This window comes from Oncorhynchus keta, chromosome 24 (assembly GCF_023373465.1).
Source record: "Oncorhynchus keta strain PuntledgeMale-10-30-2019 chromosome 24, Oket_V2, whole genome shotgun sequence".
Lineage (NCBI taxonomy): Eukaryota > Metazoa > Chordata > Actinopteri > Salmoniformes > Salmonidae > Oncorhynchus > Oncorhynchus keta.
In genome coordinates, this window is record NC_068444.1 from 29445708 (window position 1) to 29463744 (window position 18037).

Here is an 18037-nt window from a genome sequence, read left to right on the forward strand (position 1 = left end):
CTCGTCTTTCAATCATCAATGCTTCATCCACTACAATAACCACTAACACTACGGCTATTACCATATCCAGAAATGGGGATGTGTGCCAAAACATGTCACCATATTAAGGGGTGTTGGCGATATGAATACTCCCACACATATCCTGAGACCACCCCAATATGACGGTCCTGCCTCTCCTGTCTGCACTTTTATCACGGCATGTATCATGCTCTGGCTGACCACTTAACAGAGCAGGTGTATGTGACACACAGAGAGCAGCAGGAGCAGCAAGGCAATTTATTACTCAGCTGAGCAACATGTCCGTGAAAGAGTCAAAGACAGAGCTCTTCACCGTGGCTGGGACTGACACTGTGGAGTCAGGGCCAGGTTCAGAGGTTTTCAACTCAAAAAAGATAGTTACCACCTTTGAGAGATATATCCAACCGTGCTTGGCTGAGGTGGTGGGATGCGCTCTTTTCATCTTCGTGGGATGCGGGTCTGTTATTGAGAATGCTGGCGTTCCGGGGAGCCTCCAGCCTGCTCTGGCTCATGGGCTGGCACTGGTGATTGTTATCGCTGTGCTGGGAGAGATCAGGTGAGGACATACTGACACCTGTTAACATCTCCCTTCTCTAAGGTCAGAAAGTATTAGGATGTTTTTATGAATGATTTCAACTTTTGGCTAAAATAGAATTTTGTTCCCTTGACATGAGATTTATAGCTGTAACACGTGTATGAATCTCTTTTATCAATGTTTTACATTTTTCAATGTGATTGTACACCTCCTAATTCTTTCGGAATCCAGTGGTGGCCACTTCAACCCAGCTGTGTCTGTGAGTGTGTGCATTAGTGGAGGACTGGACGTAATCCTACTGGGGCCATATATGCTCTCCCAGATGGTGGGGGGAATGATTGGGGCTGGCTTGGCAAAGGTAAGGGGGCTTTCACACCAAGTTTTTTTTCAAACTCTGGAGCGATTAACCCTTACATTTGGTTAGATTGGACAGGTGGGAACACTAACCGTACTGGGGTGTTCACCAAATAACCCACCGGGCACAAACTGGTTGAATCAATGTTGTTTCAACCCAATTTGTCAATGTATTGTGACACGGAATCTACGTGGAAAATAAATTGGTTTTGAAAAAAGTAATCATGATAAACTGTTGTTTTCAGGATTCACGTCTCCATCAAAACCAAAAATCTAAATGAAAGAATAGGAATAAATCAAACTTTAAAGTGCAATGATATTTTGATTTGATTTTGTTCTGTTCTCTGGATTTTTGGTTGCGATGGAGACATGAATCCATCAAATCAGTTATTAATTTGTAGACAAACTGGAATTAAAGACTGAGTCAGTGGCACAGAAGGAACTATCCAAGCAGAAGATACATCTCCTTTAAAATGTCGATATTTGGTTGTGTTGACAACCAAACATAATTCAATATCACTTTCGAAATACAATAAATAGCCAATTAACTTGTAAACAAGTTGTATGTTGTATTCTCCAACTCAACCAAAAATAAAAGGTAAAGAATGGGATTAAGCCAGTGGCTCAGATGGAACTATCCATGCAGTAGATACATCTCCTTATAATGTTGATGTTTGGTTGTGTTGTCAACAAAACACAATTCAATATTACTTTTGTAATACAGTACAGTGCCTTCAGAAAGTATTCACACTTTTTGACTTTTTTTTAATGACTACCTCGTCTCTGTACCCCACACATACAGTTATCTGTAGTGTCCCTCAGTCGAGCAGTGAATTTCAAATACAGACTCAAAGAAGGGCACCTTTTGGTAGATGGGTAAAATGACAAAATAAATGACATTGAATGCACTTTTGAGCATGATGAAGTTATTCATTACACTTTAGATGGTGTATCAATACACCCAGTCACTACAAAATGCAGGCGTCCTTCCTATCAGTTGCCGGAGAGGAAAGAAACCGCTCAGGGATTTCACCATGAGACCAATGGTGATTTTATACAGTTACATAGTTTAATAATGGCTGTTATAGAAGAAAACGAATGGAGGATGGATCAACAACATTGTAATTACTCCAGAATACTAACCTAAATGACAGAGTGAAAATAAGAAAGGCTCTACTGTCACGCCTTGGTCTTAGTATTTTGTGTTTTCTTTATTTATTTGGTCAGGCCAGGGTGTGACATGGGTTATTGTGGTGTGTTTTTTGTCTTGGGGTTTTGTGGGGTGTCTAAGTAGTCTATGGCTGCCTGAGGCGGTTCTCAATCAGAGTCAGGTGATTATCGTTGTCTCTGATTGGGAGCCATATTTAGGCAGCCATATTCTGTGAGTGTTTCGTGGGTGATTGTTCCTGTCTTTGTGTTTGCACCAGATAGGGCTGTTTCGGTTTTCGTTATTTTTGTAGTTTCTGTATGTATAGTTTTTCCTTCATTAAAATATCATGAATCATCATCACGCTGCATTTTGGTCCAATCCTTGTTCTACCTCTTCGTCAGAGGAGGAGATAGAAGAGAGCCGTTACATCTACAGAATAAAAATACTCCAAAACATGCATAATTTTTGCAAAAATAAAAATAATTTGTCAAAATGTGTCAAAGAAATATGTCCTGAATAGAAAGCGTTATATTTGGGGCAAATTCAACACAACACATCACTGAGTCCAACTCATCACTGAGTCCAAATCATATTTTCAAGCATGGTGTTGGCTGCATCATGTTATGGGTGTGCTTGTCATTGGCAGGGACTAGGGTGATTTTTTTTAGGATAAAACGGAATAGAACTAAGCACAGGGAGACAAATTGCAGTTGCAGTTGCAGTTTGCTGCAAGTGAGAATGCAGTCCGGACCAAACACAGGAAAAGAACCAGAGGCGTGTAGTAAGCTATTGGTTGTTTGACTGTAACAGGCTGACTACACCACTCGCGTTGCAAAATCAATTTTGAAATCTAAATTATTCAATTATTGCACCCACACTGCTCGCGCGCGCCAATGAGCATCTGCGTTGCCAAGGGCTAAAATAGAAGTCAGTTCTATTAGTGACGCAGATTGCGCTGCAAGTCCTGCCTCTCCCATCTCCTCATTGGTTTATAGAAGAAGGTACCCACGTGCCATCTCCTCATTGGTTATACCCACGTGGGTGATTAAAAGACGAACGAGGTCAGTGGCGGTAATGCACTTAATTTATGAAAGTTGCCAACCGCAATATAAAGTCAAGAGAAGAAAAAGCCTAGAAGGAGGAGAGATGACTAGAAACAATTCGGTTGACCATTGTATGTGTGGATTCATTGTCGGAGAAGAGGACTTTGCGCATTTCAGGTAAAATAACAAATCAATGTTTATATCCCAGGACAAATTTGCTATAAACAGAAAGCTAGCTAAATAGGACAAATTTGCTAGCAAGTGCAAGTGTTTAAATGTTTCATGTTTTTCGACCTGTCCCCAAATTAATGTAATTGGTTCAGAGTTTGCTTTGATATTTTAACCTGCATGTCGTGATTGCGTTTGTTTCCACATCATTTGGCTGAAATTACTTTGAACCAACGTGGAATAGACGTTGAATTGACGTCTGTGCTCAATGGGTTGATACACTAAATGGCCAAAGGTATGTTGACTTGCCTTCAAATGAGTGGATTTGGCTATTTCAGCCACACCCATTGCTGACAAGTGTACAAAATCAAGCACACATACATGCAATCTCCATAGACAAACATTGGCAGTAGAATGGCTCGCACTGAAGAGCTCAGTGACTTTCAACGTGGCACTGTTATTTCTAAAAATCAGTTAGCCAAATGTCTGCCCTGCTAGAGCTGCCCCGTCAACTGTAAGTGCTGTTATTGTGAAGTGGAAACATCAAAGAGCAACAACAGATCAGCTGCGAACTGGTAGTGGACTCTGGAGCAGTGAAAAATGTGTTCTCTGGAGTAATGAATCACGCTTCATGGTTCAGGCTAGGCCCCTTAGTTCCAGTGAAGGGAAATCTTAATGCTACAGCATACAATGACACTCTAAACAATTGTGTGTTTCCAACTTTATGGCAAAAGTTTGGGGAATGCCCTTTCCTGTCTCATCATGACAATGCCCTTGTGCACAAATTGAGGTCCATACACAAATGGTTTGTCGAGATCGATGTGGAAGAACTTGACTGGCACAGAGCCCTGACCTCAACCCCAATTGGAATGCCGACTGCGAGCCAGGCCTAATCGCCCCCAACGTCATTGCCCGTCCTCACTAATGTTCTTGTCGGTGAATGGAAGCAAGTCCCTGCAGCAATGTTCTAACATCTAGTAGAAAGCCTTCCCAGAAGACAGGAGGCTGTTATAGCAGCAAAGTGGGGACCAACTCCATATTAATGCCCATGATTTTGGAATGAGATGTTCGGTGAGCAGGTGTCCACATACTTTTGAAACATACCTCTGAAACATTTTGTTAGTATCTGTGCAAATCACCCCCCTCCCCAGCTATAGCTCTTCCTTTCCTCTTTTCAACAATGTAAATGAATTGTTCAAGGATAGCCTACTCCTATATTTCAAACAATTAAAACATCAAGACATGTATGTTTTACTTTCAGCTCATGTAAAAACACAGAATCCCCGCTCCTCAATATTTAGATATGCTAATATGAATTGACCAGATGACCTCTTGCAAATAAGACGCACACATTAATTCTAAAATGACTAGGTTACAGAGCACCCTCTCGATTGGAGTAATAGGCTACGTTAGTACCAACCAATGATAAGAGAACCAGCCCCAGTCTCCCCTATTCACTGCACTTGGCAGGTATTATAGAGCAGCTATCGCTCATGTTACAAAGCGAATGCAATATGAAGATTGGGACACAAAAGTGTTGCTCCATATGATCATAGATGGATTTAATGTGAGCATTTCTGTCCAATAAACAAATGACTTGCATCACACATAGTTTTGTATAGCCTACATATTTTAGTTTGTTCTACATTTGGCAATGTGAAACTAACTGGACCAAATGACCAAAACACAATGTAGCAATTAATCCAACTCTGATTCAAACGATAGCAAACAAACATGTTTTGAGAAACAGTCTCCATGTGCTGTTTTCTTGGAATAAAACACGTGAATGATGTACATCTTTGTTCAGCTTGGATATTAAAATAGGCCTAATCATTTTTTCAAAAGCATTCGGACCTATGAAGAAACAAAAGACCTCCCGATTGTGTTTAATAAAAGGAAATATAACCCAATGTAATCCCAATCTAATGGTACAGATGTTGTGATATTCCTCAGGCAGCATCCTCCACCATCAGCTATGCCAGTGCAGCAGGGGGAGTGTTCAACGTGGTTAAAACCAGCGGAGCGATCGGCAGTGCCACCGTAGCAGAGATAGTCATGACCCTCTTCCTGTCCCTAGTGGTCTGTATGGGGGCTGTGAACGGCAGGACCCGTACACCACTGGCCCCACTCTGCATCGGGCTCACTGTGACTGCTAACATACTGGCTGGGTAAGGGCTGAGGAAGATCTATGGAGACCCATGAATGTCAATAGATACAGATTGTTTGGAAACACCTGAGGCCTACAGTATGTAATGCATTGTCATGATAGATGGTTTAGATTTAGATTTAATAGGATCACCGTTAGCTGACGCCAATGGTGACAGTTAGTCTTAATGGGGTCCGACATATAATGAAAAATACATTACAGACAAAAGACTTTACAATTTGCGTACATTTAAAGCATTAACATGTAGTGTGTGTGTGCATCTATCAGTTCTACATACATATCAGTACATACACACAGCAAGTAGGTCACATGGAGGAGAGGTGTTGCTTTATTTGTTTTTGAAACCAGGTTTGCTGTCCACTTGCGTTATATATGATGGAAGGGAGTTTCATGCAATCATGGCTCTGTATAATACTGTATGTTTCCTTGAATTTGTTCTGGACCTGGGGACTATGAAAAGACCCCTGTTGGCCTGTCTGGTGGGGTACGTGTGTGTGTCAGTGCTGTGTGTAATTTGACTATGCAAACAATTTGGAATTTCCAACACATTAATGTTTCTTATAAAATCAAGAATTGACGCAGTCAGTCTTTCCTCAACTCTTTGCCAAGAGAGACTGACATGCAAAGTATTAATATCAGCGCTCTGAATACAATGAAGAGCACGGTTCTGGGCCAGCTGCAGCTTAAGTAGCTCTTTCTTTGCAGCACAAATGACTGGACAATAATCAAGAAAATACAAAACTAGAGCCTATTACGGACAGACCTCTCCCCATCTTTACAACCATTGAATCTACAGTATATGTTTTGACAATGACAGTTTACGATCTAAGGTAACAGCAAGCAATTTAGTCTCCTAAACTTTTTCAACAGCCACACCATTCATTACCAGATTCAGCTAAGGCTAAGAACCTAGGGAATGATTTGTAACAAATACAATGTTCTTAGAGATTTTAGAGATGTCGAGGACCAGTTTATTACTGGCCACACATTCCAAAACAGACTGCAACTCTTTGTTAAGGGTTTCAGTGACTTCATTAGCTTTGGTTGCTGATGCGTATATGGTTGAATCATCAGCATACAAGGACACACATGCTTTATTCAATGTCAGTGGCAGGTCATTGGTAAAAATAGAAAAGAGTAGAGGGCCTAGAGCACTGACCAGTAGTACACCACACTTTACATGTTTGACATTAGAGAAGCATCCATTAAAGATAACCCTTTGAGTTCTATTAGATAGATAGCTCTGAATCCGCGATATGACAGATTTGAAAAAGCCATAGCACACAAGTTTTCTCAACAACAGGTTATGATCAATAATATCAAATGCTGTACAGGAATCTAACAGTACAGCTTCCACAATCTTCTTATTATCAATTTCTTTCAACCAATCATTAGTCATTTGTGTCAGTGCAGTACAGTACAAATTGAGTGCTTTTCTCTATAAGCATGCTGAAAATCTGTTGTTAATTTGTTTACAAAGAAGTAGTATTGTATTTGGTCAAACACCTTTTTTTCCAACAGTTTGCTAAGAGCTGACAGCAAGCGGATAGGTATGCTGTTAGAACCAGTAAAGGCCGGTTTACCACTATTGGGTAGCTGAATGACTTTGGCTTCACTCCAGACCTGAGGACAAAGACTTTCCTCTAGGTTCAGATTAAAGATATGACAGATGGGAGAGGCTCTCGAGTCAGCTACCATCCTCAGTAGCTTTCCATCTGTTGGCAATGCCAGGAGGTGGTCATTATTTATCGACAACAATAATTTTTCCTCCTTTCCCACACTAAATTTGCAACATCAAATGGTTTGGTGATGAATGGTGTTTTGAAATGACAAGTGTTCGCAGCAGAACAGTTTCGATACTATTGCTATTTGTTGTTATCGACAACAACAAGAAATGTCACAGCAGAAACAAAGAGGGCATTGCCATTGACATCACTGCCTGCCTGATAATGATTAATTATATGAATACATGAATTGATCTAATGTAATGCATAGTTCTATCAATATAGTAACCAGATGTGTTTGTCCCATTGGTCTTTCAGAGGGTCAGCATCTGGAGGGTGTATGAACCCAGCACGGGCGTTTGGCCCTGCAGTGGTAGCTAACTACTGGGAGTACCACTGGATCTACTGGTTGGGACCGATGGCAGGGGCCCTTATCACTGGCAGCTTGGTCAGGTAGGTTAAAGCACGCCCAGCTTTCATTACCCATTTATAGATTGTATTACCCTTAGGCCATAGATTATTGCCTAAACTAGGCACTAAAATGGCACTGCATTTCCATACAGTTTCAGCATGTTATAGTCAACTGTATACAGTCACTAGGAGAATATTTCTTCATCGCATTGTAATTAATGTATTGTTTACTATTATTTAGTTCAGATTTTTGTACACAGGTTGTTGTTGGGAGACCAGAAAACACGTCTTGTTCTGAAGTGAATGTGCCGCCTCGGAGCAATGGGAGCCTTTTTGACAATGTGTTTGCCATGCTTTTTTTTCAAAAACAATGTCATTGTCTTCCCAAGTATTGTATTGCCCTCCATAGCTTGCAGAACCTTTGCAGTTCCCATCTTGTCATACACATCATATTGTATTGAACTGTAGTGAACTATAAAACAAAAACTATTTGCATAAATACATTACATTCAAACCTATGATCACTTCTGGCCATTCAGTCCATCAATCATTGTTGATATGTTTGGTTCAAAGTTCTTAAATGGAAAACATTAATAGTTTATGACTGTTTTATTACATGATAGGTGGTGTAATAACTTCCAGAACTCAACAGAGGCATTGAACTCACTGACCAAATTTGCTCAAATCACACTTCAGCTTGCATGCATATATATATAATTTATTGACAATAAATGCATCCCTGTCTATGACAGTGTCTCAAACGTAAAATATGTCGATATAGAAAGCATTGTGAGTAGGTGACCTTGTCAATGTCCTCCCATTTAACTTTCAGATTGTGACATAGTGACCTTTATCAAGACACTTCTAACCTCTGGTAGACTTAGCCAACTCAGCAACTGAAGTTTACCCTTATCGATTTGCAAGGCATGAACATGACGTTGCCTCCCCCTCATGCTGTCTTGTAAAGCTGTTGGGCACACTTCAGGCTAAGAAGTCCTTTGTTGAACTGGTATGAACTGCCTTTATCAGAATGAGGTCAAGGAGCAGAATAAAATATGTCTAGAAATTGCCCTGCCAAGGTTTATGGTCAGTGGGTCAAACAATGAGGCAATATCTATATAGACTGCCAGTGATTATAAATTGTCAAGACACTATCATAAGTCGCTCACTTGTATCTCAGACACTTCAACTAGACAGTCAGACGGACAGTCAGATTTACTCTTGAGGTCCGGACAGACACAATGGGAGTTGAGAAAATGGAGCTGGATGAGGGACACTCGACTCTGATGAGTGACACCAAGAAGCCTCCCCCGGTTCGGCCTCCCAACACGTTCGAGCGCATCATCCAACCCTGCCTGGCAGAGGTGGTGGGAACCATGTTCTTTGTCTTCATCGGGTGTGTGTCGGTCATTGAGAACGTTGAGTCTGCAGGCAGGGTACAGCCGGCGCTGGTCCATGGCCTGGCTGTGGCTGTCATGGTGGCATGCATGGATCAGATCAGGTAGGACTTACCTGTACTGCTCTGGTTGATCTTAACTGTGTGATCTTACCTCACCTGGCTTTTTCATGCAACTTAAAGCTTTGCTTGCAGCAAGCTAATGGTCTACTGTGCAGATAACTATTTCTTATTTTCTCAAGATATAAATTGGAATAAAATGTATTTTGGATAAAAAAATATCTGAAAAAATATATGTATGAAAAATAGTTTGTTATAGAAAGCAAACAATTTTATACAATTGAATTTGAATAATTATATCAGTGTGTAGGCTTTTTTAATGCAGCTTACTAGATCCTTCTCTTTATGCAGTGGATCCCATTTCAACCCTCCCTTCACCATTGCCATCTACCTGTGTGGCGGCATGAAACTGTTCATGGTTGTCCCATACCTTATCAGCCAGTTATTAGGAGGGTTGCTGGGAGCTGCCATGTCAAAGGTCAGTTGAGTTATTAATGTTCACCTGCGGTAACCTCTAATGAACAGGTTCAGTGGTACAAATGGGGAACAGCTTCTAATTCTATAGTGGAAAATTTCATCTCTTCCACCAGCCGGCTCTCATTGAGCCTGGGGACAAAATCAGGGAAAGGCATTCTTATAAAGTTAAGAAAATCAATCAATCAATTATTTGTATAGGCCTAGAGCTTTTATGAATACATTTGTCACTAATGTGAAGTGGTGTACTGCTGTGCTTACCTCCTGCAATATGCAGGTCAGCAGTTGACTGATGTATACTGTCCCTCAGATGATGACATCAAAGGAGAACTATGCCAACGCCACCGGAGCGGCGTTTACTATCCTCCAATCAGAGGACCAGCTGGCGGGAGCCATATTTGGAGAGATCGCCATGACGTGCCTGGTTACCATGGTAGTATTGCTAGGGGCGGTCAATGCAAAGAGCAAAAGCCCAATGGTGCCTTTCCTGGTAGGCTGTACTGTCATCATCAACATTCTGGCAGGGTGAGTGGAGAGAAGATATTTATTGAATTGTACAATATTTAAGAATCCAATACTACCTTTTTAAGCCTGCCCTAAGAATTCTAGACTATTGCAATACCCACATGCTCAGAATTCACCAATAGTCAGTTTCAGACATATTGCCAAGTTTGTATCATGTGTCAGATAATATCCCCTTTACCAAACAGCATCTCTGATTTCTCTAAAGTTGGTGTTGACTGTTATCCTAGATATTAGTACTTAAGCACTTAACCTGTCTGTGTGCTGGTGCAGGGGGGATGTGTCTGGGACCTGTCTGAACCCAGCCAGGGCTCTGGGGCCAGCGGTAATGGCCAACTACTGGACCTACCATTGGGTTTACTGGGCTGGTCCTATCGCAGGAGGTCTACTGGCAGCAGGACTAGTGAGGTGAGAGACACAGTAGATAGGCCATCACATAAAATATGTTCAAACCTGCAATGTGTTTTTTTTTTCTTTTTTCAAATTCCATACATTTACATTTACGAAAATATATACATCCTTCTACAATGTACTTGATATCCTGTGTACTATAGATCAAATTTTGCAGTAGCAAGTTGACTTTGTAAAGGTAAAAAGTTGAATACAGAGCTTTCTGGATACAGGTGGTTATGTAAAACTGCAAAGGCTACTAGTACCAGGGGATAAAAGACCAAGGCCAATAGCATGGTGGCTAAAGAGCATGGCTAAAACACAAATGGCCAAAAGGCAAAATATGCTTCTGAGTCTCAAGACTTTATAATCATTCTGAATTCATTAAAAAATCGGTGCCTTCCGAAAGTATTCACACCACTTGACGTCCACATTTTGTTATGAAACACCCTGAATTTAAAATGGATTAACTTGATATTTTACACTACTGGCCTACACACAATACCCCATAATGTCAAAGTGGAATTATGTTTTTACACATTTTTCCAAATGAATTAAACATGAAAAACTGAAACGTCTCGTGCCAAACCTTTTTTATGGCAAGCCTAAATAGGTTTAGGAGTACACGTTTGCTTTACAAGTCACATAATAAGTTGCATGGACTCACTCTTTGTGCAAATATAGTGTTTAACACAATGTTTTTATGACTACCTCATCTCTGTACCCCACACATACAGTACAATTACCTGTAAGGTCCCTCAATCGAGCAGTGAATTTCAAACACAGATTCAACCACAAACACCAGGGATGTTTTCTAATGCCTGCAAAGGGCATCTGTTAGTACCTGAGTAACAAAGATACATGCATCCTTTCTAACTAATTTGCTGGAGAGGAAGGAAACCACTCAGGGATTTCACCATGAGACCAATGGTGACTTTAAAAGAGTTTCAGAATTGAATGGCTGTGATAGTAGAAGACTGCGGATGGTTCAACAACATGGTAGTTACTCCACAATACAAACCAAAATGACAGAGTGAAAAGAAGGAAGCCTGTACAGAATTTTAAAAAATCCAAAATGTGTGTCTTGTTTGCAATCAGACATGATTGTAAAACTGCCAATACTTTGCCAAATAAATTAACTTTACATCCTGAATACAAAGTGTTATGTTTGGTGCAAATCCAACACAACACATCACTGAGTACCACTCTTCATATTTTCAAGCATGGTGGTGGCTGCATCACATTATGGGTATGCTTGTCATTGGCTAGGACTAGGGAGGTTTTTTTAAATAAAAAGAAACGGGATAGAGCTAAGCACAGGCAAAATCCTAGAGGAAAACCTGGTTAAGTCTGCTGTCTAGCAATGATCAACAACCAACTTGACAGAGATTGAAGAATTGTAACACAAGGCCAAACATACACTGGAGTTGCTTATCAAGATGACATTGGATGTTCTTGAGTTGCCTGGTTACAGTTTTGACTTAAATTGGCTTGAAAATCTGTGGCAAGACTTGAAAATGGCTGTCTAGCACTGATCAACAACCAACTTGACAGAGCTTAACTAACTATGTGCAAATATTGTACAATCCAGGTGTGCAAACCTCTTATAGACATACAAAGAAAGACTCACAGCTGAAATCACTGCCAAAGGTGCTTCTACAAAGTATTGACTCATGGGTGTGAATACTTGTGTAAATTAGTTATTTCTGCATTTAGATTTCAATAAATTTGCTAAAATTTCTAAAAACATGTTTTGACTATGCCATTGTGGGGTATTGTGTGTAGATGGGTGAGAGAAACAATATAAAAGTCATCCATTTTAAAGTCAGGCAGGATGTAACACAACAAAATGTGGACTAAGTCAAGGGGTATGAATACTTTCTGAAGACATTGTAGATATGACACTGATACAACTGTAAGTTGAACTGTCTAACAACAGTTAGACTTCTGCTACTTGGTCATGTTGTCCGGAACAGAGAGTGGTGTTCAGCATTTTAGCAAGTTCAAGGTTGGATTGTCAGTTCCTGAGGCCCAGAATTCTGTCCTGACATCTGTGTCAACGGGACTTATGGATTAAACACTTTTGTACATCAGATGGTTTTAAGTTATGTGTAAGCAATTAGGCAAGCTATTCATATTAGGCAGACTAATCATATTAAGCAAAAATATGTGAGTATGTGGTGGTCGTCGATCTTGGTCGTTGTCTTGGCATCCTGGCCAAAATACCTTATGTTGCTATTGTGATATCTTTATCCGTGTCTAGTTTATGTTGTGATTTTGAGTAAAATACCCACTTTTCTTTTCCAGACTTGTGCTTGGAGATGAGAAGACACGAGTCATCATGAAGTGACATCCTACTCTACATGTCCTATGCAAGTCACTTACTTCCTACTTTTTGTCATAATGTAAAGCTTTTTTTCTAAGAAACGTGAATTTAGACTGGAATTTCTGTTTAATTTGAAAGACTATGAATCTGGTTTGTGAATGTCAGCAGATAGGAGATGTCATATTGTACTAATATAACTCTTATTGTACTCTCTGATTCCAGTTTGCTTTCATGCTTTCCCTTTAAATTAAACAATAAAGATGTGGATGCCCTCTAAAGATAATTGTAACTGCAAGCTGACTTACCGTGCTGCAAACCCCCCGTCGGGCATGATTCAACTGGTCAATTTGTTGTTTCATGTTGTATATCTGGATGTATTGGTCTTTGGCAACAACACAAAACCAGCGCTAATAGCATTGTGCAGATCAGACCATATGGCGCTGCCCGCTGTGTTGGTGCTTTAATAGCAGCACCGCACGTCAAACTTTACCTGGGCAGCGTTGTTTCAGCTGCTGAAATTGACCTCTCTTTTAATGACGCATTATAGACCTACTACATTATTGGGCTTACTTAGCATTCATCACCACCAATGTACACCCAAATAAAGCATATAAATATGCTTACTTACATGTTTGATTGCGTATATGATTTGCGTAATGAAAAATATTGCGATATTTTCGTTATTTCTCTATTTTTGTTTGCTTCGAAGTAGGTCTACCAAGAGGCACACTTTTGAATAGAGTTCAATATCATATAGTTTAATTTACTGGTAGACCTAAAGCTATTCATCATAAAACAATTTCGGCATATTCTCACTTTGACTTTTCTTAGCTCATCAAGCCTTCTCATCAAACAACATTAACAAAGTAAAAAGAAACCAACAAAATGTGTCGTTTTTTTATGCTGTTGCGACTGGACAGAGACATCTCTCCAGCCAATCCTAGTCGAGAGAATGGAGGGAAGGGGCTTGTAGTGGTACCACCTGCCCAGAGCGGACACGACCAAGGACAATAACTTCTGGAAAGATGCTCTGGGAGGATGGGAAGTTGTTGCACATCCTCCCAGCGACTACCACGGTCAGAACATCAGCCAGCAGCTAGGGTACAAGAACGTTGCCAGCCAGTATGGCAATAGAATATTTAGAACGAACGACTGGGTCGCCTCCATAGATACAGAACAAAAAGACTGAATGACTGGGTCACGTTTCTGGCAACCAAACCGATAGAAGGAATGACCAGAAGTCTTGGGTAGCAGTATATGATTAGAAATAATCATACATAATAATACAAAATACATATTTAAATACATATAGTAAATTGTTTAATACAATATAGCAACCCCATGTGTTTAGTTCAAAACGGCTATATGGTTGATGTTCTGGCTCAGTATGACCTATACAGTAGCCTAAGTACAGTAAGTAGGCTACAGTAAATACAGTAAGTACAGTAAATGTACAGTTACCCATCAAAATGTTGATAAGAATAGCCTACATCAAAAACAGACAGGCTTTTATTTCATTCTTCTATTGTAAGGCAACCAATGTGATAAATCTAAAAAATGACATGTATAAAAAATGAAATGTTTGTTATTTATTATTTTTATCTAAATACTTTTTTTGTTATTTGAATCATTATTAATAATAGATATATATATGTAAATCTGAAGGTTTCCACTCATGAAATACAGAAGTCTATGCTAAATCTATTTTAAGAATTCAGAAATACTCTTTATTGTGGTAATTTTCATTACATTTAATTAATTTATCTCAGTGTATTTGTTAGTTTCTTAAATTGTTGAAGTGACTCCATTACAATTTCACATGAGGTTTAATTCGTGTTGTTTGCTTAGAATTTCACACTTCTTTCGCAGATATATTTCCTTACATCTTCTTAGTAGGCCTATATTTGAGAAACTGGGAGGTTGCGGCTGTTGGCCTATTCATGTAGGCCTAGCACAAAAGATGTCTACAACAGAATAGTTTTACAAGTCACGTGGATCTACTACAGTCCTAGTGAATGGGGTATAAATGCCCCCTCTAAATTATTATGTAAAGCGCTTTGAGCATTCGAAAAGCACCCAGCATGTACTACCAATCGATTTTTTGTTATTAGTATAGCATAGCTATTAATATTGATTATAAGTCATTTTGCGAACATTTCAATTTATATGGATAAGTAGTATTGTAATTTAATAGTGTCATTCATAACATTTTTTGCTATTTAAAAAAATGAAATTAGTAGAAAGTATTTGCTTTAAAGTTTGTGACTCCATTTTTTTAGTCTCTTATTGTCGACTATGACATCCTCTTTTTATAGCTAACTCACAAACATACTTTAAAAAAAAAAATATTACAAAAGTACAAAGAAAGACCATCGAAACTTTCGATTTCATTGATTGCACTTTTTATTTCTCAGTAAAGAAGACCTTTTATTTCCACACTGAGGACCACATCGGCTGTGAGTGCTGATTGTGAGTGCTCCTTTAGCGGTACTTCTCGGCCAGAGCCAGGGCCACCAGGGCGAGGAACTTGTCCACCGCAACATGGATCTGAGGGGTGAATTCCTCGGCGAACAGCATGGACAAGACCACCATGATGCAGTGGGACAGAATCTGACGAGGGACAAACAGAGCAAAGAGTCCGTTTGATGCTGAGAAAAGTGCAATGACACCTTCTGCAAACGTTATAGGAAGGCTAATACATGGCCCATACGCCTATAGAGCATATGGTTACATTGGCTATAGTTCGTGAAAATTACCTTGAAGTTGACGGGGTCAACTCTAAGAACGAAGGCGTGCAGCTCGCTCAGGTTCAGAAGACCACCGGCCAGGTCATCGATCTTGCTCACCGCCTCGTACACGCCACCCATGACCGTGATGCCGTGCTTCCTAACCGGAGCGCCGTTGGGGCTCAGGTCCTTCCAGTGGGCGAAGTAAGACTTGGTCTGGGGGTACACCACGATCAACCTGCATGGAGGAAGGATAGAAATGATTGCTTAGGGTAAGTGGTAATTGTTATGTCGAGCATATCAATAATACTCAGTACCAATAACACTGTATCTGACAAGTATCAGTCATGCAGTCAATTTCAGGAACTGGATTGTATTTTAAAAAAAAATGCATATAGGCCTGTTAGATCCTATTCTATTAGAATTGTTTAATACAATAATGTCTAATACAATTTCCATAAATCGAACGAGTTTAGATAGACTCCACCCCGTTGTAGCCTAACTGATGATAAAGTATCTCCATCTTTACCTGGCGAGAGCCTCGGCGCCGATCTCGTCCGACCTGCTGGAGACTTTCGCAAAGAAGTCCTTGACGATTACTTTTTCCTTCGCTGACAGGCTCATTTTGGCAAGAGGTTCTGCTGTACCACAAAATATATTCAGAGGATGAATGAAGCTTTAGAAGGGTCTGGAGTTAGACGGATCCCGACACCTATTTTATGGCCCAAGACATACATGTCACGAAACCACACCTCTACTCGTTTTCTATTGGCTATGATGAGATAATTTAGTAAAATGATGGAGTGAGATGGGGCATCAGTTCTGTGAATTTAGGGTGTTGTCTTGCCTTATCGCTTTAGGCTATGTATGGTAACACAGCACATCCTTACGCGTTTGACATAGATATATAGGAGTAACCAAGTTCATTGCTATGCGTTGCCGCCCTATCTATTAGAGCTAAATATAGCCAAGAAACACTTCTCTAAAAATGTATTCTACCTTTTTTGAAAATAGGGACTTTGATATCTTACGACGAAACAGATATGATCTGTTATAATGCAGTAATATATCGTACACAATATAACGATGGCGAAGACTTACTGCTGCTTGCTACTTGACAATAACCTAAGTATGACAATTGATCTGTTCTTATGAAAATAGATGATACTTTGCACCAATTTCTACTTTCTAAAAATGGTGCACAATTAAGAAGATAGAAAAGTGACCGTTTTATAATTGATTGAGTTGCTAACAGAGGAGTGGTGACTTGATATTAACAGATGGGGGAAAAAACAGAATGAAGACCAACATTCGCTTCGTAGGTTCTCAACGAATATAATGATTTCTATAATGAAAGTGGCTGGTATCATGATACTGAGGAAAGGAAATGTTATGTAACTGTCTTTATGAATGTGTTATGTATGTATATATGCCATTTAGCTGCCATCTCCTACACCTGCCTATGTGATGATGAGGAATACTCTACTTGGGAACAGAATAGCCACAGTGGAGAGACATATGTTTATACATTTTATTGGGATGCTTTCATGAAATAAATGTAAAACGCATATATTCGCCTTTCACTCATAGACCTTCTGAGATCGTGTGTGGGCCTACTGTATGTGCTTAAAGATAACACTACAGATGTAGGATCTTTTTCAGATCACCCTGTTGCCGGATAATTATCCTGCAATGCAGGAATGCCAAACTTGTAGTGCATTTGAGGTTTAAAAAAGCTTCTGAATTTTTTAATTTCAGACTTGATTTTCCTTTACGAAAAATGTATCAACCTCTAAAAAAATGTCCATGAATTATAATCCACATAATAATTCATATTTCCTGTTTGATGCGGGCTAATGTTTCCTGCTGTAGCAAACTGGTTCAAAATAAGATCCTACATCTGTACGTGTTGCCATTCTTATCTTCTAAAACCCCACGTATGTCACAGCTGGAGAGGCCAGGGCCAGCTGCTGCAGGGGCCTGCATGGAACAAGTTGCTGTGGATCACGTCATGTAGGCAGGCTACCGTAATCATGTAGCTCATGTATGGATCTGGTACAGAAAACTTGAATATTTCCCCTTATGGACAATAAAAAATGTGGCAAATATGTAAAACGTATTTAAAAAATGAATATGGGGCAGTTTCCTTCACCAAACCGAATAGCTTTTGCTATATGTAGCCTACACGTAAGTGGATGTCAATTGTATCAAACAAAACGAAAAACAATCTTAGCAGGGGATTAAACATTTCTGGAATTATAGTGTTTTGCATTACGGATATCAATATCACAACAACTACAGTAAAATAATGCCAATTTAAAGTAAAAACTTTGACAAATGCATATTAACTGTTAATGGGTCAAAAGACAATAATGCATTTATTTTGACAGTACATTTTTTTTGCGCATTCCATCCATGGTGCATTGATATGCGTTTTATAGCCCACTGTTTCTTCTCAGTAAAGAAATACATATAGGTGCATCACTTCGTAGTTTTGTTTTTGTATGTTTTATGTATTAATAATCAAATGAATGTTTGTCACGTGTTTTATGGCCAGCAACAGCCTGCACAGC

At 39.6% G+C, this 18037-nt stretch overlaps 3 protein-coding genes across 3 annotated transcripts; 2 read left to right on the forward strand and 1 right to left on the reverse strand.

The window, feature by feature from the left end:
• Positions 1–248: 248 nt before the first annotated feature.
• aqp8a.1 (aquaporin 8a, tandem duplicate 1) lies at positions 249–8088 on the forward strand. Its single transcript, XM_035800802.1, has 5 exons — positions 249–574; positions 785–911; positions 5222–5436; positions 7478–7612; positions 7831–8088. The coding sequence occupies exons 1-5, from the start codon at positions 297–299 to the stop codon at positions 7871–7873; spliced, it is 798 nt and encodes a 265-aa protein (XP_035656695.1). The 5' UTR covers positions 249–296; the 3' UTR covers positions 7874–8088.
• A 629-nt stretch (positions 8089–8717) lies between these two features.
• On the forward strand, positions 8718–14442 carry aqp8a.2 (aquaporin 8a, tandem duplicate 2). Its single transcript, XM_035801357.2, has 5 exons — positions 8718–9071; positions 9378–9504; positions 9811–10025; positions 10296–10430; positions 12720–14442. The coding sequence occupies exons 1-5, from the start codon at positions 8812–8814 to the stop codon at positions 12760–12762; spliced, it is 780 nt and encodes a 259-aa protein (XP_035657250.1). The 5' UTR covers positions 8718–8811; the 3' UTR covers positions 12763–14442.
• A 227-nt stretch (positions 14443–14669) lies between these two features.
• LOC118402961 (hemoglobin subunit alpha-2-like) lies at positions 14670–16137 on the reverse strand. Its single transcript, XM_035801358.2, has 3 exons — positions 15994–16137; positions 15495–15702; positions 14670–15348 (listed from the first exon to the last, which is right to left on the reverse strand). The coding sequence occupies exons 1-3, from the start codon at positions 16086–16088 to the stop codon at positions 15220–15222; spliced, it is 432 nt and encodes a 143-aa protein (XP_035657251.1). The 5' UTR covers positions 16089–16137; the 3' UTR covers positions 14670–15219.
• Positions 16138–18037: the final 1900 nt, after the last annotated feature.

Bases quoted from the DNA above. Each gene is read 5' to 3' on its own strand.
- LOC118402961 (XM_035801358.2), bottom strand. From the start codon at position 16,088: ATGAGCCTGTCAGCGAAGGAAAAAGTAATCGTCAAGGACTTCTTTGCG. The intron at 15,703-15,993 runs GTAAAGATGGAG...TCCTCCATGCAG, and splicing joins GGCGCCGAGGCTCTCGCCAG to GTTGATCGTGGTGTACCCCC. The intron at 15,349-15,494 runs GTAATTTTCACG...GTCCCTCGTCAG, and splicing joins TTGACCCCGTCAACTTCAAG to ATTCTGTCCCACTGCATCAT.
- aqp8a.2 (XM_035801357.2), top strand. From the start codon at position 8,812: ATGGGAGTTGAGAAAATGGAGCTGGATGAGGGACACTCGACTCTGATG. The intron at 9,072-9,377 runs GTAGGACTTACC...CTCTTTATGCAG, and splicing joins GCATGCATGGATCAGATCAG to TGGATCCCATTTCAACCCTC. The intron at 9,505-9,810 runs GTCAGTTGAGTT...ACTGTCCCTCAG, and splicing joins TGGGAGCTGCCATGTCAAAG to ATGATGACATCAAAGGAGAA.
- aqp8a.1 (XM_035800802.1), top strand. From the start codon at position 297: ATGTCCGTGAAAGAGTCAAAGACAGAGCTCTTCACCGTGGCTGGGACT. The intron at 575-784 runs GTGAGGACATAC...TTCGGAATCCAG, and splicing joins GCTGTGCTGGGAGAGATCAG to TGGTGGCCACTTCAACCCAG. The intron at 912-5,221 runs GTAAGGGGGCTT...GATATTCCTCAG, and splicing joins TTGGGGCTGGCTTGGCAAAG to GCAGCATCCTCCACCATCAG.